This window comes from Gymnoscopelus braueri (genome assembly GCF_963280865.1).
Source record: "Gymnoscopelus braueri genome assembly, chromosome: 22".
In the NCBI taxonomy this organism is placed as follows: domain Eukaryota; kingdom Metazoa; phylum Chordata; class Actinopteri; order Myctophiformes; family Myctophidae; genus Gymnoscopelus; species Gymnoscopelus braueri.
This window is the reverse complement of record NC_137624.1, coordinates 18,874,494-18,886,488: the sequence shown is the minus strand read 5'-3', so window position 1 is coordinate 18,886,488 and position 11,995 is coordinate 18,874,494. Positions and strand designations below refer to the sequence as shown.

The 11,995-nt window shown below is 42.5% G+C and overlaps 1 protein-coding gene across 1 annotated transcript in view; it reads left to right on the top strand.

The window, feature by feature from the left end:
- The window catches only part of phf24 (PHD finger protein 24), a gene marked incomplete at both ends in the record, with an annotated part of 28,487 nt that overhangs the window by 9,070 nt on the left and 7,422 nt on the right, over positions 1-11,995 (top strand). The window contains 2 exon segments of the mRNA XM_080419310.1: positions 2,929-3,007; positions 4,256-4,458. Coding sequence (XP_080275436.1) covers positions 2,929-3,007; positions 4,256-4,458 — 282 coding nt within the window.

Below are 11,995 nucleotides of genomic sequence, written 5' to 3'. Positions count from 1 at the left end.
AGTGTTAAATACTGTAGATCTAAATTCTGATAGTAGTCATTGATATAGAGTGTTTGTGTTTGTTCAGTTACAGGAGTCTCCCTATCCATCCTGCTCTTTAGTAAACAGAACATTTATTTTCATGTCGCTATGACTGTTTTATCCAATCAGGAGAGAGAACTCGCACAGAATACAGATTGAACCAGTGAAATTGAAAATGATGGGTCTGAGAAATGAGCAGACAAAATTGGAACTGGAACAGTATAAAATTGAAGCTGATAAATGGGTACTCTTTCCTGATTGGCTGATATGACTTACCGTTTGCCAAAACTCTTTAAACTTTAAAACTCTGTCGGGATGTGCAATACTAAACCAAAATATAGTTTTGAATTTGTTGTCCATGATATAGATTTGTGCTTGTGGAGCCCAAATAACGGCACATGAATACATTTCACACAGTAGTCTGGCTCCATGATATTAGCATTCAACCCTACATACATACATACATGTGTAAACAAACAGAACACATACCATCCACACACACACACACACACACACACACACACACACACACACACACACACACACGCACACAACACACAACACACAACACACACACACACACACACACACACACACACACACACACACACACACACACACACACACACACACATACATACATGCACCTGACAGATGGTATTTTCAGAACTATAACTTGTGCATGATAATACGCTTGTGTTGTCTGCCAGCCCAGGGCTCAGCTGCAGTATCTGCTCCTTTAACCAGATTGATCTCTGCGTGTCTGATAACTCATACATTTTATTTTACCCTGTTTTCCATGTCACAATAGTCCAGGCACACACAGTTCGTTCTCATATTTTGTTTTATTGTTTGAGTGGTGACAGTGTTTCAATGAATGCTCTATATTATTACTGACAAGTCACAAGCTGCATGTTGGAGTATGATTGTCTTCCTAATGCTTTATATTAGGCTCGCTTCGGGCGTAGAGACCCCCGTAATGTTTGCTAATTATTTGCTAACTATTCATTCAGGATGTTGTTGTTCTGCAGTGTCTCCAAACCGTATTGTCATTTTGGCCCGAGGAATGTGTCAGCAGGAATTTAACACGCCACAGAACATTATGGGGGTTTGGCATTTTGAAAGTCTGTCAGCCCTGATGTTCTCGGAGGTTTCTAATTATAGAGGGATCTCTCCACAGATATGAACTAAACGGACATTTTAACCCATTCAGTCAGGGAACGCATCTGTGTCATTTACAAGCTCATAGCGCGGCACCGAGTGCCGATGAGCTTGTAGATCTGCTATTCTTTTTTAAATCATGAAAATTGTTGGATATTTGTTTTTTTAAAGCAAACATTTGTAAAATATTTTGTTCCGCAGGGACCTCCAGAAGCATAGTTTTGAGTTAAAAATATATATATTTGCACAAATGTTCAAGATTTTTCAAAAATAGCACATCTGCAAGCTTGTATATCTGCTATTTTTGAATAGCCAAAGTGTAAAATAATGGTTAAAGTGCTTAAAATCTAAAATGACACAGATGCGTTCCCGGAGTGAATGGGTTAATGCGTGTCTGAACTGAGATGCCACTCAGCTCAGTTCTAACAAACGATGTACACGCACACAGTTGCTACCCCTGTGTGTTTAGATATTTATGTAGGCTACTGTAGGTACTGTATGACATTTTGCTCGTGGTTTCTAAGGCACACCGTGACGCATGGAACAGTACAAGGATATGAGCATGACTCAGTCTTTGAATTAGTCTCTTACCACTTGAAAAGGTCTCAGTCGAGGAAAACCAGCGCTCTGCAGATAATAGGAATGTCACTTATAAAACATTGGGCAGCCTGTAAGCAGCAAAGATAGATAGAGGGATGGACGCGTTTCGCCATATAGCCATTATCAGTGCTGTCTTCTACTGTATACGCTGCTTTTGGCACTTAAGCACAAAAATGTGTATACATTGTTTTGATATTTTCATCTTTCTCTTCTTTTTTAATACATTTTCGCCTATAATGACATGCCCAAAATTGGGGCACGATAGCCTATACTTAGTTGACTGGTGTCCCCCAGGACTGCTCCTTTTCCCCCTCTCGCCAAATCTCTTCGACGAAATTAGTAGCCAATACAAGGTGAGAGCGCATTGAAACGCTGCGCGTCGTAAGCTTGTAGATCTGCTATTTGTGTTATGCCCAGAATGGGGACGCTAGGGTTTAACATGCTCTATCTAGTATAATATCTGAGTTCTGGTTTCATTCTACCATTCTATCATTCTTCTGCAAGTGTGCCCCCCCCTCCCCCCACACACACACACACACACACACACACAAACACAGGCACGCACACACATTGAGCTGGCTTATATATTTTTGGAACAGCTTGTTATAATACGTAATTCCTCTTCTTTATTGACAGCAGCCAAAAATGCATGGCACATTAATTCTAATGAAAGGCTAAGTAGAAGCAGCAGGATATCCTGATGGAAATAGTTTTACCTTATTTGAGCTTATGGCTAATTGCACTTGTAACTCTGAAGTCTGAAGCTCACTCCACATAATTAGAACACTCAATTATTGAACAGTCAGTTATGCACCATCATCCTCTTGGCCTTGACAGCCCTCTACTCGACTACAGGAGAGATTGTGAAAGTCTCCAACTCTCCATACCTCTGTCCTTAACCATTATATTACCTTGTATGTCAAATAGCAAAAATAGCTGATCTACAAGCTCATGTTTCGACGTGTTGTGAGCTCGTACTTCTTGTAGAGCATGTAGATCTGCTGTGTTGTTGCTGAATGTTCGCCTATTTCCTCCAAATGTTTGCCTATATTTTCACAGAAAATATGACATACCCAGACCGCTATAGGGTTCATGTGGTTAAGTTCTCCTCCTTCCCCTCCTCATTATCCCTCTTCCTCTCCGCAGGATAACGTGAATCTGCTCCTGACGGAGGAAGAGATGTACAGCCTAATGGAGACGTTCAAGCAGTGTAAGATCATCCCAGGTGAGACTGTGCTTCACAGCAGCTCTTGAACTTAACATATCGTAGACCAGTGGTTCTCAACATGAGGGTCAGGACCCCGCATGATTTTGGGGGGGTCCCCAGATTACAGTAAAGTGACAATGTAAGGCCTTTTAAGACCTTGATTTTTTTTTTTATAAAAGACCATTACTGCATCAAAAGTAATCATCGAACTATACTATACAAACATTGGTCAAATAGTCAAATAATATAAGAAAGAGGCAAAACTCATTTTTATCTACATTTTTGCAAGCTTTTATATCAGCTTTTTTCACAATTTCTGCTTATAGATCTGCTATTTTCACAATATTTATCTGTGGAACCGAGTCAAACAATGATTGATGATGACAAATATGATTATTTTGGGGGGTCACGGCCTGAAAAGGTTGAGAACCACCTAAAAGCACCACCTGCCAAGGAGTGGTACTGTACATTGTGGATGTAGCTGATGAGTCTGGCAATTTACGCCAGTCAGTTTGCCTGCAGGCATGTGGCTAACCCGCCTTTAATCACTGTTCCTCTAGTTTCTTAAAATAACTTGAGCAGGAATATGGAAATCATTGTGACCTGCTGATCAGGGGCGCCAGTTGAGGCTCCAGGGGATGGAGGTTGCCACACCCTATACCGTTCACATTTAACCTCAAATTCAGTTTCTTATACTGTATGCATATTTTCTCCACCTCTGAACAATTTTTGCAGATTCATCTGACTTTAGATTGCCACTGAGTGCCCATCAATCCACGGCCTTAGTTTGTCGTGAGCTTGTAGATCTCTAAGTGGTTACTCTTTTGCCACCCCGTAAATTTTGATTCCTGAAAATTACGCATCTGCTGATGCTGCTACTTGGCCGCTCTCTGCCACGCTAATAGCTATTTCTGCATGCATGGCATTTAGCAGCAAACTGAGACTGAGCCACTTTGTGACAAATATGCCGATCAGATATTCATCGACCTCCCAGAAAATCTCCCGTAGTAGACCCACATTACAAGGGTTATAAAACTCTTTAATTTTTCATTTCGTTGCCTCGTTCAGTTGAGCCCAATCCATCATTTGCCTCGGCTCGGCCTGCTTCTTATATGTGTGTTATGGTTTTGCCGTGGTTCAGAGGGAAGGCAATCAATGGGAGATGCTACTGCTTTTGTAAGAAATAACCCCGAAGTTAATTATATCTGGAGAGCTGCCTGGTGACTAATTAAGCCTGACATGATGAATCGCTGCTTGCCACTCCAGAGTCATGCCTGGTGTCAGATGAGCTGCTGCAGTACCGACACTTTGTGTCCAAGCAGCTGTTTGAGAAGGATCTGACGGACGAGCAGGAGGAGGAAGTGCTGGCCCAGTTCGCCGCACTGGACCCCGAGAAGAAGGGTCAGATCGAGTGGTCCGACTTCCTCTACTTTGAGTCCCTGGCGGTGCTGAAGAAGTTACGCCCAGAGGTACTGTACACTACCACAAAGAACTAGAGCCCGACCCATATATCGGTTCATTTCAGGCGATCATACAGCCGATTTTTCTTTTTACCAATTCCAAACTGGCGTCCCTATATTGGCCATCATGTCATTATAGGCCAAACTTTTGAGAAGTTTACCAAAATGCAAATGTTGCAAATGTTCAGATATATCCTCATCAATGAGGATATATCAATTATATAAACATATTATTAACTTAAACTCTATTTATACTGTAAAGTGAGTACTTCTCCACTAGTTAGGCTGAAGCAAGCATAATGTGTTTATTAACCTCTGAGCTCTTTGGACAAGGGCTCCCTATTTGATTGATTGCTTTCATGCTCGACTGATTGATTAATTGATTGATTGATTTTTTTTTTTTTACATTCCTACTACTTCCAACCTAGGCCTACAGTACTAGTCAACCAAAATAGCAAAAAAAACACCATGGTTAGCTTTTTGTAAATGGAACCTTCCACAACTAAACTAATTGATGGTTATAATCAGGTCCAGCTGCTATTCAGCCAGCTCTTTGTGAGCTCTTTATGGCTTCTTACAAATCTCAATTTAACACCTGAGCATAAACCTAATTAATCTTAGCAAGTTGTCCTTTTATGACTTTTGAGGGCCAGGGAAAATTACAATGCTGTCATTCATACAATTCAAATATCTTCCCTGGACTATCCACAACATAGCCCGGTGGAAGTGTTGAATGGGGAATAAGTACTTTAAGTTACTTAATTTGCAAACAATGGCCAAATGAGTACTGTACATCAAGTAGACAATAGTTTAATTGAATGACCGGGCAAATCTCACCTAAACTCCAACGTGGACCCGGTTAATACTTAATACAAACTTTTGTGAGCTTTTGCATATATCCACTGGATAACCACATTATGGTTGTGATTTACCTGCTTTAGATTCCTGGCTTAAGTGTCCCTTGTGGAGACAGTTTGATTATATGCCACTGACGCCACTATAGGATTTGCAATTTATGGACTGGGCTGTGGGATAGTTAAGCTACCGACCAATGGGACAACAGCTGTGCTTGCAGATTATGTCATGCGATTTACTGCTGCAACAGAGAAGGATCCAAGCTGAATAAAGGATACAGATAACCACAGTTACATCATTCGAAATCACAGACATCCATCCATGCTCCATATAACAAATATGAATTAAGTAAAACAGTGAAGCCAGTGGTGGAAAAAGTACTCAAATGTTTTACTTAAGTAAAAGTATCAATACTGCAATATAGAAATACTCTATTACAAGTAAAAGTCCAGAATTCAAAATGTACTTGAGTAAAAGTACAAAAGTATTGGCATCAAAATGTACTTAAAGTATCAAAAGTAAAAGTAGGCCTACTCATTATGCAGAATGTCCCATTACCCAGTTTTCAAATGTATAACAATCTTTTGAAAATAGCAAATCTACAAGCTCACAATGCGTTGCATCTCGACGCATTGTGAGCTTGTAGATCTGCTATTTTCAAATGGCCGAAATGTATAGGGCTGAAATGGTTAATGTATGTTTTGTAATAATAGTCCAAATCTACAAAGTAACTAGTCACTAAAGTTTTCAAATAATTGTAGTGGAGTAAAAGTACAATATTTGCCTCTGAGATGTAGTGGAGTAGAAGTAAAAGTAAGTACAAATACCTCAAAATTGTACTTAAAGGAGAATTTTGGACTAAAGTTTTCTTACCTTTTCTATGACGTTATGATATCTTAGGATGAATGGTACAGTAGAACATTTTCATAACTCCACCCCTGAGCCGCCACAGCTTAAAAGGTGCACGGATAGGCCTTAGGTTAGATCACATATTTTAATAGCTTTTAAAAAATAAAAAAAATGGTGAGATCTGACGTTCATAGTGACAGAACACTATGCAACCAAAAAAAACAAACAAAAAAAAAACAGATGTCTCGCTAGACGAGATTGAAATCTCGAGATTTCAATCTCGTCTAGCGAGAATTCTGTTTTTTTTTTTTTTTGGGGGACAGTGTTCTGTCACTATGAACGTCAGATCTCACCAATTTTTTTTTAAGAAAAAGCTATTAAAATATGTGATCTAACCTAAGGCCTATCCGCGCACCTTTTAAGCTGTGGCGGCTCAGGGGTGGAGTTATGAAAATGTTCTACTGTACCATTCATCCTAAGATATCATAACGTCATAGAAAAGGTAAGAAAACTTTAGTCCAAAATTCTCCTTTAAGTACAGTACTTGAGCAAATACAGTATACTTACTTTGTTCTGCCCTTCAGTCAATTGTAATCCCCTGGTGTGTTATTGTCACCCCTACACTATTGCTGTGTAATGGTACAGCTCTCTATACTGTTGTAGTGTTTGGCACCCCCTAGTGTCCCAGTGTAATGGTACAGTCCATGACACAACTTCCCCTCTAGACAGGAAGCAGGAAGAGAAAAAGATCGTTTTTTGTCCACAAATATTTTTACAGAGAGTTAGATCCCAGTTTATTCAGCCAAAACCAGAGCATTTAAAGCCTTGCTGCCTTTTATGTTGTTGTGCCAGGCAAGCATTGTCTGTAAGTGTGACTCTATTGATAATTAACTCCTTAGACATGTTAATGTTGTTGTGTGAAGGTGATTTGGGATGTATTATTCTTATGCTTAGATTTTACACAGCCATGTGGGTTAAGTAGCTGTTTAATCAGTGTTATTTTTCTCTTGAGAGATTATTGTTGTATGGGATTTGGATAATGCCTGTGAAATGAATATTTACCTCATTGCTACAGTTGCCTACATATGCTTACCTTAACCATAAATGTATCCTACATGTATACTTACGTGTACTTATCTCTACTAATTTTATAAGCAACACTACTGTAACTGTACTGTTCTTTTTTGTATGTTGTCTTTGCAGTTTCACTCCGTTTTTCACAACTACTTCTGTCTTCAATAAACATTGGAGTTGAAGCATACATCCTGACTCTCATGTCCTCTGTGAATGGAGTTTGGCTTGCTGTCTAATTGTGGTTGCTACACCTCAAGGAGGACAGTATAGTGAAAAGACACTGAGATAAGCTGGTGCTACAACTACTACAGCAACAGATGCATCTGAAACGGCATCATGGAAGGAGATAAAGACGACAACATTTCTACCGTATCCAGCCGAAGAAGCAGCCGTTCATCCACATCATCAGCAGGCGCCGCTGCAAGAGCCCGGGCCAAGGCAGAGGCGGCACGGGCGCGTGCGTCATTCGCCGAGCAGGAGGTACAATTAAAATTGGAGCAGGCTAAATGGGAAGCCAAGTTGGAAGCATTGAATCTGCATAGAGAGGCAGCTGCTGCAATCGCAGAGGCCGAGGTCCTAGAAGCGGCGGTAGAAATGGAATGTGCAGCACTCAGCTCTCACACATTGTCAGAAAAGGACATTACAGAGCGCACCAGCAACTACGTCAAAACGCAGTCTCAACTGAACATCCAAACTACAGATATGTCACAGCATAGAATGCGTGCAGATTCACCTCAAGATTTTAACGAAAACCTCATCACTTGGCCGACCCCAGCCGACAACGAATCACACACTCCCCTTGGCAGTCAATTCACCAAGCCACCCAAGGCAGAGGAATCGCCCCTCGACCCCCACCTGTCTCATCCCAATCCCACTGCTGGCAAAATCCCTCACACCCAATCCGAGCAATGGTTAGAACCCAGAACTTCCAGCCAGCCCACCATTCAGGCAGCGCAGTCTTTCAGCCAAACAATTAACCCGACAGTTCAGTCCTATAGTCACCCCACGAAACCCACAGTCCAGTTCTACAGCCAGCCCACTAATCCCATTGCCCAGTCCTACAGCCAGCCCATAAATTCCACTTCTCATTCCTACAGTCAGCCCATGAACCCCACAGCTCAGTCCTTCTCCCCCAGATCAAGCACGACCCCAGCTGATTCGACACACCAGACACATGGAATGGAAGAGTTTGCCAGATACCTGGCCCGCCGTGAGCTGGTGAGTTCAGGTCTTGCTCAATTTGATGACAGCCCAGAAAGTTACAGGGCATGGCAGTCGTCATTCATAAATGCTGTCGAGGGCCTGGGTCTTTCAGCCAGCGAAGAGCTAGATTTGCTGGTGAAATGGCTCGGTAAAGAGTCAGTCGAGCACATCAGGAGGATACGTGCAGTGCATATTAATAACCCTGGAGCTGCTCTCAGAAAAGCCTGGGCCAGGCTCAACGAGTGCTATGCCTCACCAGAAGTCATCGAGTGTGCACTCTACAGGAAACTGGACTGTTTCCCCCAAATCTCCAGCAAAGACTATACCATGCTTAGAGAGCTTGGTGACCTCTTGATGGAGTTCCAAGCAGCTAAGGAGGACGGATATTTAAAAGGTTTAGCCTACCTGGACACTGCCCGCGGCATCAGCCCCATAGTGGAGAAGTTACCCTATAACCTGCAGGAGAAATGGCTATCCTACGGTTCAAAGTACAAAGACGATCACGGCGGCCATTTCCCCCCATTCTCCTACTTTACTGAGTTCATCTGTTACGAAGCCCGTACCAGAAACGATCCAAGCTTTGCACTATCCACAAGCAGCAGGAATCCCGAGAGAGGAGATAAATACAGTAGCAGGTACCCCCACACCAGGTCTCCAATATCCGTCCACAAAACAGACGTTTCCTCAGACGAGGACTCCAGTGGAAGCATCACAACGGAAAACAGCCCAAGAACTGAAAAATGCTGCCCCATCCACAACAAACCGCACCCACTCAGTAAATGCAAGGGCTTTAGAGCGAAGCCCCTTGGAGAAAGAAAGGCCTTTCTCCAGGAGAACGGAATCTGCTACAAGTGCTGTAATTCAGCTTCTCACATAGCCAGAGATTGTAAAGTAATAGCGAAGTGTGGCGAGTGTGAGAGCGAACGGCATCTTACAGCAATGCACCCGGGTCCAGCCCCACAAACACCCAAAATATCCTCCCCTGCATTGGACAACGGCGGGGAGGACGAAGAGACCCCAACTACTTCGACCACAGTCACCTCCCACTGCACAAGGGTCTGCGGTCAAGGCCAGGTCGGCAGATCCTGCTCAAAGATATGTCTGGTCAGAGTATATCCACGGGGTCAGCGCGAAAAGGCCGTTAAGATGTACGCGATCATCGACGATCAGAGCAACCACTCATTAGCTCGGTCAGACTTTTTCGACGTATTTAACATCCAGACCCACGCATCCCCTTATTCACTCAGAACCTGTGCTGGACAAGTTGACATGTCCGGAAGAAAGGCAGAGGGCTTCCAAATTGAGGCAGCGAACGGTGGAATCAGTCTCGCTCTACCACCACTCATAGAGTGTAACCAAATACTCAACAACCGGTCTGAAATACCGACGCCAGAAGCAGCTCTTCTGCACCCCCATCTGAAAACTTTGGCAGACCACATTCCAGAACTTGACCCAAAGGCCCAGATTCTTCTCTTACTTGGGAGGGACATTATTAGAATACACAAAGTTCGATCAGCGATCAACGGCCCACACAATGCTCCTTTTGCCCAGAAGTTGGACCTAGGCTGGGTTCTGGTGGGCGACGTATGCCTTGGGAATGTACACAAGCCAGTTGTGAACACTTTTAAGACAAACGTGCTGGAGAACGGTGGAGCCTCATTCCTCACTCCCAGTGAGCGTTTCATTCATCCAAAAGAGAAGAACTACGGCGGGGAGGGACCAGTTAGCCTCTTTACAGGTATCAACGTCCTGGCCACCGAACAGCCCAAGAGCCTGCCAGGCGAGGCCGACGCCACCCACAGCTCCCTGTCAAACGATATCCCACCGCTGCCCGCTAAAAAGGAAGAGAAACTAAAGGGAACTAAAGCTATCAATCGGCGCAACAAAGACACAGAAGGGACTACTTCCATTTCTGTACCCATTAAAACAGCTGCTAAGAACACAGTCAGTGCCGCAGGCGGGCATCCACGCCCAAAGACCACAGGAGTGTTCCAATCCGAGGAGCTGTTCCTCACCCAGTCACAGCAGAAAGATAGTGACTCAGACATCGGTCTCTTCACCACCCAACCACTACCTCTCCAGCCGGTGAACCGCCTCAACCTCCGGGCACCAAAATCTCACTTAGACCCTCTGTCCTCACATTGCCAGCATTCCCAACCTCTAAAAAGAAAGATTACTACAGGGAGTGATTGGAGGCCAAAAAGTTGGGGGACATTTTCAATAACATGGTAGTGGCCTCAAAGAGGCCATGCGGGGAGTGTTCTGCCCTTCAGTCAATTGTAATCCCCTGGTGTGTTATTGTCACCCCTACACTATTGCTGTGTAATGGTACAGCTCTCTATACTGTTGTAGTGTTTGGCACCCCCTAGTGTCCCAGTGTAATGGTACAGTCCATGACACAACTTCCCCTCTAGACAGGAAGCAGGAAGAGAAAAAGATCGTTTTTTGTCCACAAATATTTTTACAGAGAGTTAGATCCCAGTTTATTCAGCCAAAACCAGAGCATTTAAAGCCTTGCTGCCTTTTATGTTGTTGTGCCAGGCAAGCATTGTCTGTAAGTGTGACTCTATTGATAATTAACTCCTTAGACATGTTAATGTTGTTGTGTGAAGGTGATTTGGGATGTATTATTCTTATGCTTAGATTTTACACAGCCATGTGGGTTAAGTAGCTGTTTAATCAGTGTTATTTTTCTCTTGAGAGATTATTGTTGTATGGGATTTGGATAATGCCTGTGAAATGAATATTTACCTCATTGCTACAGTTGCCTACATATGCTTACCTTAACCATAAATGTATCCTACATGTATACTTACGTGTACTTATCTCTACTAATTTTATAAGCAACACTACTGTAACTGTACTGTTCTTTTTTGTATGTTGTCTTTGCAGTTTCACTCCGTTTTTCACAACTACTTCTGTCTTCAATAAACATTGGAGTTGAAGCATACATCCTGACTCTCATGTCCTCTGTGAATGGAGTTTGGCTTGCTGTCTAATTGTGGTTGCTACACCTCAAGGAGGACAGTATATACTTAGTTAACTTACACCACTGAGTGAAGCTAGTTAAACCAAATTCGCTCTAATAGAACGCACACATAAAATTGTTGTGGAAACATTATTTTGCACACATGGTGGCTGCGTACAGTTCCTCAAGACATTTTTGTGTTGTGATACTAACACAAAATGTGTCAATGTCACATGGATCAAATGTCAGATGTGACATTTTAAGTCTTTTACAGTGTACTTCCATGTACTGTCATGTACTATTCTCATGTCTTACTAAATAAACTACATCAATCAATCAATCAAAGCTCCAATTCTTTAATCTTCTTTTTACATTAAACACCTCTGCAGTTGGTTGTCCACCATTAGTGAAATTCTTGCTCAACATTGAGTCCATATCGTCACGGTCAGTGTCATTGTTGATAGGTTTATGTTATATTCTTCAAAAGGCGTGTTGTTATCAATCATTCATAGCATCATATGCTAGCTATGGTTTTCTTTAGCAGTTTTCTAAGTAAAACGTTGCAGTCGGGAAACAAAGAGTACTTGCATTCTGAAA